Source organism: Anomaloglossus baeobatrachus, chromosome 2, assembly GCF_048569485.1.
Source record: "Anomaloglossus baeobatrachus isolate aAnoBae1 chromosome 2, aAnoBae1.hap1, whole genome shotgun sequence".
In the NCBI taxonomy this organism is placed as follows: domain Eukaryota; kingdom Metazoa; phylum Chordata; class Amphibia; order Anura; family Aromobatidae; genus Anomaloglossus; species Anomaloglossus baeobatrachus.
Window position 1 is genome coordinate 723111891 of NC_134354.1, and position 14629 is coordinate 723126519.

Genomic DNA, 14629 nt, shown 5'->3' on the forward strand with positions numbered 1-14629 from the left:
AGAGGAGTCGGCTTCTCAGCAGGAGAAACACCAGTTTCGGTTCCCCAAACGTACGCGTAATACGTTTTTTGATCACTCTAACTTCAGGGATGCTGTCCAGAAGCCCAGAGCGGTCCCGGACAAGCGCTTTGCTAAACGGCACACTGACACGCGTTATCCCTTTCCATCTGAAGTCGTTAAGGGTTGGGCTCACTCTCCCAAGGTGGATCCTCCAGTCTCCAGATTGGCTGCTAGGTCCGTCGTGTCTGTTGCAGATGGCTCATCCCTGAAGGATGCCACTGACAGACAGATAGAGCTCTTGGTGAAGTCCATCTATGAGGCCACGGGCGCGTCTTTCGCCCCGGCCTTTGCAGCCGTGTGGGCTCTCCAAGCAATCTCGGCTTGTCTGACTGAGATTAATGCTGTCACACGGAATTCTACTCCGCATGTTTCGTCTTTGACCTCTCAGGCATCAGCCTTTTTGTCCTACGCCATGAACGCCGTCCTGGACTCCACTAGCCGTACGGCTGTAGCATCTGCTAACTCCGTGGCAGTCCGCAGGCCATGTGGCTGCGCGAATGGAAAGCAGACTCGGCTTCCAAAAGGTTCTTAACTGGTTTGCCCTTTTCTGGCGACCGTTTATTTGGCGAACGATTGGATGAGATTATTAAGGAATCCAAGGGAAAGGACTCCTCCTTACCCCAGTCCAAACCTAAGAGACCTCAGCAGAGAAAAATACAATCGAGGTTTCGGTCCTTTCGTCCCTCCGCCAAGCCCCAATCCTCTTCGTCCAACCGGCCGGAGAAAGGCCAGAGGAACTCCTATGCGTGGCGGCCCAAGTCACGCCCCCAAAAGGCCGCAGGAGGCACTGCCTCCAAGACGGCCTCCTCATGACTCTCGGCCTCCCCTAGCCGCATCCTCGGTCGGTGGCAGGCTCTCCCGCTTTGGCGACGCCTGGTGGCCACATGTTTAAGACCGATGGGTGAGAGACATTCTGTCTCATGGTTACAGGATAGAGTTCAGCTCTCGTCCTGCGGCTCGTTTCTTCAGAACCTCTCCGCCCCCCGCTCAGGCCGACGCACTTTTTCAGGCAGTGGACGCTCTAAAGATAGAAGGAGTTGTGATCCCCGTTTCCCTTCAGGAACGTGGTCGCGGATTTTACTCCAACTTGTTCGTGGTGCCAAAAAAGGACGGGTCATTCCGTCCCGTTCTGGACCTCAAGCTACTCAACAGACATGTGAGAACCAGACGGTTTCGGATGGAATCTCTCCGCTCGGTCATCGCCTCGATGTCACAAGGAGACTTCCTAGCATCGATCGACATCAAGGATGCTTATCTCCATGTGCCGATCGCACCCGAACATCAACGTTTCCTGCGTTTCGCCATCGGGGACGAACACCTGCAGTTCGTGGCATTGCCTTTCGGCCTGGCGACAGTCCCACGGGTTTTCACCAAAGTCATGGCATCCGTCGTGGCGGTCCTGCACTCTCAGGGCCACTCGGTGATCCCCTACTTAGACGATCTCCTAGTCAGGGCCCCTTCTCGGGTGGCGTGTCAACAAAGCCTTACCGTCGCTCTGGCGACTCTCCAGCAGTTCGGGTGGATCATCAACTTCCCGAAATCCAAGTTGACACCGACCCAATCACTGACTTACCTCGGGATGGAGTTTCATACACAGCCAGCGTTAGTCAAGCTACCGCGGGACAAACAGCTTTCTCTGCAGGCAGGGGTGCAATCTCTTCTCCGGAGTCAGTCACACCCCTTAAGGCGCCTCATGCACTTCCTGGGGAAGATGGTGGCAGCTATGGAGGCAGTGCCGTTCGCGCAATTCCATCTACGGCAACTCCAATGGGACATTCTCCGCAAATGGGACAAGAGAGCGGCTTCCCTCGACAAGAACGTCTCTTTCCCTTGCAACCAAAACATCACTTCAGTGGTGGCTCTTACCCACCTCTGTCGCGGGGAAAATCCTTCCTACCCCCAACCTGGGCTGTGGTCACCACGGACGCGAGCCTGTCAGGTTGGGGAGCGGTTTTTCTCCACCACGGGACTCAAGGAACCTGGACTCCGATAGAATCGTCCCTTCAGATCAATATCCTGGAGATAAGGGCAGTATATCTAGCCCTATTGGCTTTCCATCGGTGGCTGGAGGGCAGGCAGATCCGTATCCAGTCGGACAACGCCACTGCTGTCGCCTACATCAACCACCAAGGCGGCACTCGCAGTCGTCAAGCCTTCCAAGAAGTCCGGCGGATTCTGCAGTGGGTGGAAGCCACAGGCTCCACCATCTCCGCAGTTCACATTCCGGGCGTAGAAAACTGGGAAGCAGATTTTCTCAGTCGCCAGGGCATGGACGCGGAGGAATGGTCTCTGCACCCAGACGTGTTTCGAGAGATCTGTCGCCGCTGGGGAACTCCGGACGTCAATCTCATGGCATCACGGCACAACAACAAGGTCCCGGCCTTCATGGCACGGTCCCAGGATCACAGAGCTCTGGCAGCGGACGCTCTGGTCCAGGATTGGTCGCAGTTTCGACTGCCATATGTGTTTCCCCCTGTGGCAATGCTGCCCAGGGTACTACGCAAGATCCGGTCCGACTGCCGTCGTGCCATTCTCGTCGCTCCAGACTGGCCGAGGCGGTCGTGGTATCCGGATCTGTGGCATCTCACGGTGGGTCAACTGTGGGCACTTCCAGACCGCCCAGACTTGCTGTCACAAGGCCCGTTTTTCCATCTGAATTCTGTGGCCCTCAACCTGACTGTGTGGCCATTGAGTCCTGGCTCCTAGCGTCTTCAGGGTTATCTCAGGATGTCATTGCCACCATGAGACAAGCCAGGAAGCCAACGTCCGCCAAAATCTATTACAGGTCTTGGTAAATCTTCCTATCCTGGTGCACTGATAACGGTTTTCCTCCATGGCCGTTTGCCTTACCCACTTTTCTTTCATTCCTTCAATCTGGAATGGACAAGGGTTTGTCCCTCGGCTCTCTCAAGGGCCAAGTATCGGCGCTCTCCGTGTTTTTTCAAAAGCGTCTAGCCAGGCTTCCGCAGGTCCGCACGTTCCTGCAGGGGGTTTGCCACATGGTCCCACCTTACAAACGTCCGTTGGAACCTTGGGATCTTAACAGGGTCCTGACGGCTCTTCAAAACCCGCCTTTGGAGCCGCTGCGGGATGTCTCTCTCTCCCGTCTTTCTCAGAAGGTGGCTCTTGGTGGCAGTCACATTACTTCGGAGAGTGTCTGAGCTTGCAGCGCTGTCATGCAAGGCTCCCTTCCTGGTTTTCCACCAGGATAAGGTGGTTCTGCGTCCTGTCCCGGAATTTCTCCCTAAGGTGGTATCCCCTTTTCATCTAAATCAGGATATCTCCTTGCCTTCCTTTTGCCCTAATCCAATTCACCAGTGTGAAAAGGATTTGCACTCTTTGGATCTAGTGAGAGCACTCCGGTTCTACGTGTCTCGCACGGCGCCCCTGCGCCGTTCAGATGCGCTCTTTGTCCTTGTCGCTGGCCAGCGTAAGGGCTCTCAGGCCTCCAAGTCAACCTTGGCTAGGTGGATCAAGGAACCGATTCTCGAGGCCTACCGTTCTTCCGGGCTTCCGCTCCCTTCAGGGCTGAAAGCCCATTCTACCAGAGCCGTAGGTGCGTCCTGGGCATTGCGGCACCGGGCTACGGCTCAGCAGGTGTGTCAGGCAGCTACGTGGTCTAGCCTGCACACTTTCACAAAGCACTATCAAGTGCATACCTATGCTTCGGCAGACGCCAGTCTAGGTAGGCGAGTCCTTCAGGCGGCGGTTGCCCACCTGTAAGAGGGGGCCGTTTTCGGCTCTTTTTATTGAGGTATTCTTTCTTTGTCGCTCCATTGGGAGACCCAGACAATTGGGTGTATAGCTTCTGCCTCCGGAGGCCACACAAAGTATTACACTTAAAAGTGTAAAGCCCCTCCCCTTCTGCCTATACACCCCCCGTGCATCACGGGCTCCTCAGTTTTTATGCTTTGTGCGAAGGAGGCTGACATCCACGCATAGCTCCACATCTTAGTCAGCAGCAGCTGCTGACTATGTCGGATGGAAGAAAAGAGGGCCCATATAGGGCCCCCAGCATGCTCCCTTCTCACCCCACTCTGGTCGGCGGTGCTGTTAAGGTTGAGGTACCCATTGCGGGTACATAGGCAGGAGCCACATGCTGTTTTCCTTCCCCATCCCTTAATGGGCTCTGGGTGAAGTGGGATCCTATTCGGTCTCCAGGCACTGAGGCCGTGCTCCCTCCGCAGCCCCTGGGGAATCTGCTGGACAGGAGCCGAGTATCGTCAGGGACAAGGCCCTGCTACTGTGAGGTACTCTGTGTCCCCGTGGGGACCGCGCATGGAGCGCTGGTGCCATATACACTGCAGCACTGCTGGGTGTGTTAGTGCGCCGGGGAGCGCAGGCCGCGCTGTGAGGTACTCTGTGTCCCCCTGGGGGACCGCGCATGGAGCGCTGATACCCTATACACTGCAGCACTGCTGGGTGTGTTAGTGCGCCGGGGACTACCGCGCCGGCCGCGCTTATATGCCGGCCGCGCTTATAACTTTAGTCCCCGGCTTTTGCGGCCTAGTAGCGCATATTCCCGCCCCCAGGCCTGTCAGTCAGGGGAAGGGCGGGACGCTGCACAGAACGTCAGCGCTGAGGGCTGGAGCATACTCTGTATCCTCCTCCCCCCTCATTCAGCTCAGTGGGGCTCCAGATTCCCGCACTTTCTAGGGCACGCCCTCGGCCCCCTCGTCCCCACAGAACGCCGGCAGCCATTCCTGTCAGCTCTTCTGACACTGGAGAGGAGAGAAAGCTCTGGGAGGCCCAGGCAGGGAAGCTGGTGATCACACAACCGCTTTCAGCGGTCGGTAAGCAGCACCTGTGGTGCTGGCCCCACTGAGTGCGTAGTGTACATATATATATATATATATATATGCTTATATGCTATACATCTACACTGTACGGTCGCACTGTTGATTTTTGGCTATATACCCTCCTGGATTGTACTCAGAGGAGACAACAGCATGTCGTCCGCAAATAGCAAGGGTGCCAAAGCACAGGCTTACTTTGCAACCTGTACCTCATGTGCGGCTATACTACCGGCAGGTTCCACTGACCCTCATTGTGTGCAATGCTCGGCCCCTGTGGCACTTACTCAGCCGGAGCCTCTGCTACTGGTAGCCCAGGTGGAACCACCTGCTACCTCTGTCCAGGTGACAGGGACGGAGTTTGCAGTATTTGCTGACAAACTGTCTGAGACTATGGATAAATGGTCTGCTAGGATACTAGAAGCCTTACAGTCCAGACCGGTAACTCAGGCCCCGGGCACTGTTCAATCATTGACCCCAGGCCCCCCTCATTTGGAGCTGCATAGTGCTCCTGGGGTGAACCATGGGTCCCAGGGTGAGGTCTCTGACATGGACCACAGTCCCAGGCCCCCTAAGCGGGGTCGCTGGGAAGTTCCCTCGACTTCATCACATTGTTCAGGGTCTCAGCAGGAGGACTCTCTGGATGATGATGCGGAGGTAGCAGATCAGGATTCTGAACCTGAGACCGCGCTCAACCTGGATACACCTGATGGTGACGCCATAGTGAATGACCTTATAGCAACCATCAATCAGGTGTTGGATATTTCTCCACCAGCTCCTACAATTGAGGAGTCAGCTTCTCAGCAGGAGAAATTCCGTTTCAGATCTCCCAAGCGTCCATTGAGTAGGTTTCTGGATCACTCTGACTTCAGAGAGGCAGTCCAGAAACACCGGGCTTGTCCAGATAAGCGTTTTTCCAAGCGCCTTAAGGGATACACGTTATCCCTTCCCCCCTGACGTTGTCAAGGGCTGGGCTCAGTGTCCTAAGGTGGATCCTCCTGTCTCCAGACTGGCGGCTAGATCCATAGTTGCAGTGGAAGATGGGGCTTCACTCAAAGATGCCACTGACAGACAGATGGAACTATGGTTGAAATCCATCTATGAAGCTATCGGCGCGTCTTTTGCTCCAGCATTCGCAGCCGTATGGGCACTCCAAGCTATCTCAGCTTGTCATGCGCAGATTAATGCAGTCACACGTACATCTGCTCCGCAGGTGGTGTCCTTAACCTCTCAGGCGTCGGCGTTTGCGTCCTACGCCATTAATGCTGTCCTGGACTCTACGAGCCGTACGGCGGTAGCATCCGCCAATTCGGTGGCAGTCCGCAGGACCATGTGGTTACGTGAATGGAAGGCAGACTCCGCTTCCAAAAAGTTCTTAACCGGTTTGCCATTTTCTGGCGACCGCCTGTTTGGTGAACGATTGGACGAAATCATTAAACAATCCAAGGGAAAGGACTCATCCTTACCCCAGTCCAAACCAAACAGACCTCAACCACGGAAGGTACAATCGAGGTTTCGGTCCTTTCGGCCCGCGGGAAGGTCTCAGTTCTCCTCGTCCAAAAGGCCTCAAAAGGATCAGAGGAACTCCGATGCATGGCGGTCTAAGTCACGTCCTAAAAAGACCGCCGGAGGAACCGCTCCCAAGGCGGCCTCCTCATGACTCTCGGCCTCCTCACACCGCATCCTCGGTCGGTGGCAGGCTTTCCCGCTTTTGCGACACCTGGCTGCCACAGGTCAAAGACCGATGGGTGAGAGACATTCTATCCCACGGTTACAGGATAGAGTTCAGCTCTTGTCCTCCGACTCGATTTTTCAGAACATCTCCGCCCCCCGAGAGAGCCGAGGCTCTTCTTCAGGCGGTGTGCACTCTGAAGGCGGAAGAAGTGGTGATCCCTGTTCCTCTTCAGCAACAGGGTCACGGTTTTTACTCCAACTTGTTTGTGGTACCGAAAAAGGACGGATCCTTCCGTCCTGTTCTGGACCTAAAACTGCTCAACAAACATGTAAAAACCAGGCGGTTCCGGATGGAATCGCTCCGCTCCGTCATCGCCTCTATGTCCCAAGGAGACTTCCTGGCATCAATCGACATCAAAGATGCTTATCTCCACGTACCGATTGCACCAGAGCATCAGCACTTCCTGCGTTTCGCCATAGGGGACTAACACCTTCAGTTCGTGGCACTGCCTTTCGGCCTGGCGACAGCACCACGGGTCTTCACCAAGGTCATGGCAGCAGTGGTAGCAGTCCTACACTCTCAGGGACATTCGGTGATTCCTTACTTGGACGATCTCCTAGTCAGGGCTCCTTCTCGGGTGGCGTGTCAACGGAGTCTTACCGTCACTCTGGCGACTCTCCAACAGTTCGGGTGGCTCATCAATTTCCCGAAATCCGAGTTGACGCCGACACAATCACTGACTTACCTCGGGATGGAGTTTCATACCCAGCCAGCGTTAGTCAAGCTACCGCTGGACAAACAGCTTTCTCTGCAGGCGGGGGTGCAGTCCCTTCTTCGGGGTCAGTCACACTCCTTAAGGCGCCTCATGCACTTCCTGGGGAAGATAGTTGCAGCTATGGAGGCAGTGCCGTTTGCGCAATTCCATCTACGGCCACTCCAATGGGACATTCTTCGCAAATGGGACAAGAGTTCGGCTTCCCTCGACAAGAACGTCTCTCTTTCCCTCGCAACCAAAACATCAGTTCGGTGGTGGCTCCTCCCCACATCTCTGTCCGGGGGAAAATCCTTCCTACCCCCAACCTGGGCCGTGGTCACCACGGACGCGAGCCTGTCAGGTTGGGGAGCGGTCTTTCTCCACCACAGGGCTCAAGGAACCTGGATTCCAATAGAATCATCCCTTCAGATCAATATCCTGGAGATAAGGGCAGTATATCTAGCCCTATTGGCTTTCCATCGGTGGCTGGAGGGCAGGCAGATCCGAATCCAGTCGGACAACGCCACTGCCGTCGACTACATCAACCACCAGGGCGGCACTCGCAGTCGTCAAGCCTTCCAGGAAGTCCGGCGGATTCTGCAGTGGGTGGAAGCCACAGGCTCCACCATCTCCGCAGTTCACATCCCGGGCGTAGAAAACTAAGAAGCAGACTTTCTCAGTCGTCAGGGCATGGACGCGGGGGAATGGTCTCTTCACCCAGACGTGTTTCGAGAGATCTGCCGCCGCTGGGGAACGCCGGACGTCGATCTCATGGCGTCACGACACAACAACAAGGTCCCGGCCTTCATGGCACGGTCTCAGGATCACAGAGCTCTGGCCGCGGACGCTTTGGTCCAGGATTGGTCGCAGTTTCAACTGCCATATGTGTTTTCCCCCTCTGGCGATGCTGCCCAGGGTACTACGCAAAATCCGGTCCGACTGCCGTCGCGCCATTCTCGTCGCTCCAGACTGGCCGAGGCGGTCGTGGTATCCGGATCTGTGGCATCTCACGGTGGGTCAACCGTGGGCACTTCCAGACCGCCCAGACTTGCTGTCCCAAGGCCCGTTTTTCCATCTGAATTCTGTGGCCCTCAACCTGACTGTGTGGCCATTGAGTCCTGGCTCCTAGCGTCTTCAGGGTTATCTCAGGATGTAATTGCCACCATGAGACAAGCCAGGAAACCAACGTCCGCCAAGATCTATCACAGGACTTGGAAAATCTTCTTATCCTGGTGCTCTAACGGTTTTTCTCCATGGCCATTTGCCTTACCCACATTTCTTTCATTCCTACAATCTGGAATGGATATGGGTTTGTCCCTCGGCTCTCTCAAGGGCCAAGTGTCGGCGCTCTCCGTGTTTTTTCAAACGCGGCTGGCCAGACTTCCGCAGGTCCGCACGTTCCTGCAGGGGGTTTGCCACATGGTCCCACCTTACAAACGTCCGTTGGAACCTTGGGATCTTAACAGGGTCCTGACGGCTCTCCAAAAGCCGCCTTTTGAGCCGTTGCGGGATGTTTCTCTCTCCTGTCTTTCTCAGAACGTGGCCTTCCTGGTTGCAGTCACATCTCTTCGGAGAGTGTCTGAGCTTGCAGCGCTGTCATGCAAATCTCCTTTCCTGGTTTTCCACCAGGATAAGGTGGTTCTGCGTCCTGTCCCGGAATTCCTCCCTAAGGTGGTATCCCCTTTTCATCTAAATCAGGATATCTCCTTACCTTCCTTTTGCCCTAATCCAATTCACCAGTGTGAGAAGGATTTGCACTCTTTGGATCTTGTGAGGGCACTCCGGATTTACGTGTCTCGCACGGCGCCTCTGCGCCGTTCAGACGCGCTCTTTGTCCTTGTCGCTGGCCAGCGTAAGGGCTCTCAGGCCTCCAAGTCCACCTTGGCTAGGTGGATCAAGGAACCGATTCTCGAGGCCTACCATGCTTCTGGGCTTCCCCCCCCCCCCCCCCTTCAGGGTTGAAAGCCCATTCTACCAGAGCCGTAGGTGCGTCCTGGGCATTGCGGCACCGGGCGTCGGCTCAGCAGGTGTGTCAGGCGGCTACGTGGTCTAGCCTGCACACTTTCACGAAGCACTCAAGTGCATACCTATGCTTCGGCAGACGCCAGTATAGGTAGGCGAGTCCTCCAGGCGGCGGTTGCCCACCTGTAAGAGGGGGCCGTTTCCGGCTCCTTTTATTGGGGTATTGGTTTACCCACCCAGGGACTGCTCTTGGACGTCCCAATTGTCTGGGTCTCCCAATGGAGCGACAAAGAAAAGGGGAATTTTGTTTACTTACCGTAAATTCCTTTTCTTCTAGCTCCTATTGGGAGACCCAGCACCCGCCCCTGTGCCCTTCGGGCTGGTTGTTCTTTTGTGTACACATGTTGTTGATGTTGACTTTTTCTTTTGGTTCATGGTCTTCAGTTCTCCGAACATACTTCGGATTGAATTTGCTCTAGACCATTTATAAGTTTTCTCCTTCCTGCTTTTGCACCAAACTGAGGAGCCCGTGGTCCACGGGAGGGTGTATAGGCAGAGGGGAGGGGTTACACTTTTAAAAAAGTGTAATACTTTGTGTGGCCTCCAGAGGCAGAAGCTATACACCCAATTGTCTGGGTCTCCCAATAGGAGCTAGAAGAAAAGGAATTTACGGTAAGTTAACAAAATTCCCCTTTTCTGCCACGGATTTGGGTAGTAAGAAATGTGAATTTGTTACATACACCTATTCAATGCAAAGGGCCAAATATAGATGAAACACAAGGAGATCTTGCACCAGACCTGTCCACCCCTGGGCTCTGATACATTATGATCACGATTTCTTCTTCGGAAGAGAACTACTTCTTGGTGGAAAGCTTGTCAATCACGGAGCCCTCTACCAATCGGAGCTCATGCTGTTTCTGGGTCATCGGCTTGTCATGCTCCCATCATGCATAAAATGATAGGCTATCGTATGAGGGGTGATGTATGAAGAATTTATCTCCTGGTGCCTAATAGTAATTTTCCCATATGAAGAAGGAAATGTATTAATATTGCCATCCTTACAACTGTATCCACTAGATCTGAGCGCTCCTCCTCAGTTTATCCCTTTTGTGCCTGGGTTTTTTTTTTTTTTTTTTTTTTTTTTTTTTTACAGAAGTTTGTCCAGCAAGACCATCCAAGTGCTGGACCTCCGCCCCAGGTACAAAGCGATGAGCAACCGTCTCCTCCACCTGAACCCACCAGTGAGGAGCACAAAATGGATCAGACTGAAAAAGTGAGTTTCCCTTTATTCATTTTTTTTTTACAAAAATATATATTTTTTTTAATATGTCATTGTCCAAACTGTTGCTATTTGGCTTACTGCAGCCATTCATGGTGCCGGGTTCATTTCTTTGGACATTTGCTCATTTAAAGATGTATTTTAGTCAAATGTATTGTATTTCTTTCACAAGTGTCTGTGTGTGTCATAGAATCGTAGAATGGTAGAGTTGGAAGGGACCTCAAGGGCCATCGGGTCCAACCCCCTGCGAGTGCAGGTTTTCCTAAATCATCCCAGCTATATGTTTATCCAGCTTCCGCTTGAAGATTTCCATTGATGGAGAGCTCACCACCTCCCGTGGTCGCCTGTTCCACTCCCTGACTGCCCTCACTTTCAAAGTTTTTCCTAATGTCTAATCTAAATCTCCTTCCTTTTAGTTTCATCCCATTGCTTCTTGTATGTACTTGTGCTAATGAGAATAGGATGGTTCCCTCTGCACTGTGACTACCTTTCAGATATTTGTAGACCACTATTAAGTCTCCTCTCAGCCTTCTTTTTTTCAAACTAAACATCCCTAGCTCTCTTAGCCGTTCTTCATAGGACATGTTTTGCAGACCTTCTACATTTGGTTGCTCTTCTCTGGACTTGCTCCAATATATCGATGTCTTTCTTGAATTGGGGTGCCCAGAACTGTACACAGTATTCCAGGTGGGGTCTGACCAGGGCAGAGTATAGGGGAATAATGACCTCTCTTGATCTAGATTCAATGCTTGTCTTGATACATCCTAGAATTATGTTGGCCTTTTTGCTGCAGCTCCGCATTGTTGGCTGATGTTGAATCTGGGATCCACTATTATGCCCAAGTATTTTTCCCTGGTGCTATCACCTAGTTCTTTTCCTCCCATACCATATATGCTTGTACATTTCTTTTCCCCAGATGAAGGACTCTGCATTTGTCCCTGTTAAAAACCATTCTGTTCTCCTCAGCCCATTGTTCGAGTGTGTCTAGATCCTTTTGAATCCGCTCTCTTATCTCTCTAGTGTTGGCTACTCCTCCTATCTTAGTATCATCTACGAACTTTGAGTTTCCCAATAATTCCATTATCCAGATCATTTATATTGATATTAAACAGCACTGGGCCCAGGACAGAGTCTTGCGGCCCCCGCTTTTGACTTTCCTCCAGGTTGATGTGTATCCATTTAATATTACTCGTTGTGCCCGATCATTAAGCCAGTTGTGAATCCATCTAACTGAATCCTCGGGGGAGGATATGGCGATCACAACCTTTTTAGTGCCACTGGTTTCCTGACCATCATAGATCTTCATTGTACATCATAATATATCGTCAAAATATATATTCCTCAGTAATGGAGATTTGCTGACTAGTTAGATACCTGACCCACTTAGAAGTGTGTAAAAGATGAATGATTGCTGTAAACCAATCTTAAACTGTACATGGATTTTTTACCATTTTATAGAAGGAAAGACTGACTAATGCAAAAAAAATCAAAAACCTCCCATCAATGAAATGTTTTATTTTTTATAGTCAACCCTAGGTGCCAGCAATGTGAAGTGATGTACAGTATGAATGGACCACCGTCACCACTTAGAACATTTATTTGAGATGTGTAATTTTACGCTTGCAAAAATTATCTTTATCTAGGGGGAAAAGAAGAGTGATAAACCTCCCGAGGCCAAGAAGCCAAAGATCAAAGTAAAGAACATCGAGGTGCCCATTGAAGCAAACTTTGTGTGGCAGCTGGGAAAGGATCTGCTCAATATGTACATTGAGAATGAGGTCAGTACAAGGCTTTTTTTAATCTAAAGAGAACCTGTCACCAGGTTTTTCCCTTATAAGCTGCAGGCACCACCAGCTTATATACTGCATTCTAGAATACTGTATATAAGCGTCCAGGCCGCTGTGTAGAACGTATAAAACGGCTTTATAATACTCACCTAGGGATGAGTCCAGTCCGATGGGCGTCCCTGCTCTTTGCCTGGCGCCTCTTCTTCTGATAGCCGTCCTCCTTCCCAACTCTGTTTGGGTCACACGCAGGGGCGTAACTACCGCGGTCGCCATTGCGACCGCGCTTGGGAGGTTAGGGGCCCGGCGGCCACCCGGCAGATCAGCAGCCAGCTCCTGTCAGTGAGAGAAGAGCTGCGCTGTTCTGCCGCAGACCACGCGGCCACTATTTGACCCGCTGCCGGCGCCGACACCGGGCCCCCCTGCCTGGTGTCAGCGGCGGCACCGGGGTCCCCTGCCTGGTGTCAGCAGCTGCGGCGGCTCCCCCGTCACCGCGCACAGTAATAATGAAGCATAGTGCGGCCGGTGCCGCGCTATGCATCATCATTCTCCCCCTGTGCCTGCGCCATGACGTCACTCCCGTGCATGCACAGAGCGCAGGATGGGAGGACGCCGACCGCAGCACCGGGAGAACGAGCAGCTGGGAGGACGAACAGCGGTGAGGACAGAGCAGCGGCGGGGGAACGAGGAGAGCGGTGAGGACAGAGCAGCGGTGAGGACAGCAGCGGCGGGGGAACGAGGAGAGAGGTGAGGACGAGCAACCCTGAAACGAGGAGACGTGAAGACAGAGGGTGAGTACTTGTTCTCTTTTTTTTTTTTTTAATATAAATTAGTGAGTACACGGTGGTTAGAGGCTTGGGGAGGCTGCATTATACATGGAGGCCTGGGGAGGCTGGCTGCTATATTATACATGTAGGCCTGGAGAGGCTGGCTGCTATATTACACATGGAGGCCTGGAGAGGCTGGCTGCTATATTATACATGTAGGCCTGGAGAGGCTGGCTGCTATATTACACATGGAGGCCTGGAGAGGCTGGCTGCTATATTACACATGGAGGCCTGGAGAGGCTGGCTGCTATATTATGCATGGAGGCCTGGAGAGGCTGGCTGCTATATTATGCATGGAGGCCTGGAGAGGTTGGCTGCTATATTACACATGGAGGCCTGGAGAGGCTGCATTATTATACATGGAGGCCTGGGGAGGCTGCATTATTATACATGGAGGCCTGGGGAGGCTGCATTATTATACATGGAGGCCTGGGGAGGCTGCATTATTATACATAAAGGCCTGGGGAGGCTGGCTACTATATTATACATGGAGGCCTGGGGAGGCTGGCTGCATTATTATACATGGAGGCTTGGGGAGACTGGCTGCATTATTATACATGGAGGCCTGGGGAGGCTGGCTGCATTATTATACGTGGAGGCCTGGGGAGACTGGCTGCATTATTATACATGGAGGCCTGGGGAGGCTGGCTGCATTATTATACGTGGAGGGCTGGAGAGGCTGGCTGCATTATTATACGTGGAGGCTGGCTGAATTATTATACGTGGAGGCCTGGGGAGGCTGGCTGCATTATACGTGGAGGCCTGGGGGAGGCTGGCTGCATTATTATACATGGAGGGCTGGGTGCATATTATATATGGAGGACTATGTGGTGTAGTATAATATATGGCGAACTATGAGAAATTCATGATAATAATTGAAGGGCTACTTTATACATGGAGGATTATGGGGGTGCAGTATAATATATGGAGGACTATGTGGTGCAGTATAATATATGGAGGACTATGTAGTGCAGTATAATATATGGAGGACTATGTGATGCAGTATAATATATGGAGGACTATGTGGTGCAGTATTATATATTGAGTACTTTGGGGTGAATTATAATACATGGAGGACTATGGAACTGTATTCTAATATATGAAGGGTTATGTGGAACCCTTTATACAATATGGAAGGCTATGCAGGGGCCATTGTATTTGGAGAACTATATACAAGGGGGGACAAAGATACAATCAGGGGATCGGAACGTTTTGTGGGAAAAAGGCTCTTTCTCTCAGCACCCAGCTTTCCCATGCTCTGCTATACATCTTCTCTCAGCACCCAGCTTTCTCATGCTCTGATATGGGAAAGCTGGGTTCTGAGGAAATGATGTATAGCAGACCATGGGAAAGCTGGGTGCTGAGGACAAGATGGATATCAGAACATAGGAAAGCTGTGTGCTGATAGAGGGATTTCAGATCATGGGAAATCTGGGTGCTGAGGGTAAGAGCCAAGTGTCAGCATCATTATCCCGTACCCCAAGTGCCGGTGTAT

General features: G+C 52.4%; 1 protein-coding gene across 1 annotated transcript in view; it reads left to right on the top strand.

Annotated features, from left to right (window-relative positions):
- The window catches only part of HSPH1 (heat shock protein family H (Hsp110) member 1), a 138345-nt gene that overhangs the window by 83494 nt on the left and 40222 nt on the right, over window positions 1-14629 (top strand). The window contains exons 12-13 of the mRNA XM_075337357.1: window positions 10398-10517; window positions 12167-12301. Coding sequence (XP_075193472.1) covers window positions 10398-10517; window positions 12167-12301 — 255 coding nt within the window. The remainder of the gene's footprint in view (window positions 1-10397; window positions 10518-12166; window positions 12302-14629) is intronic.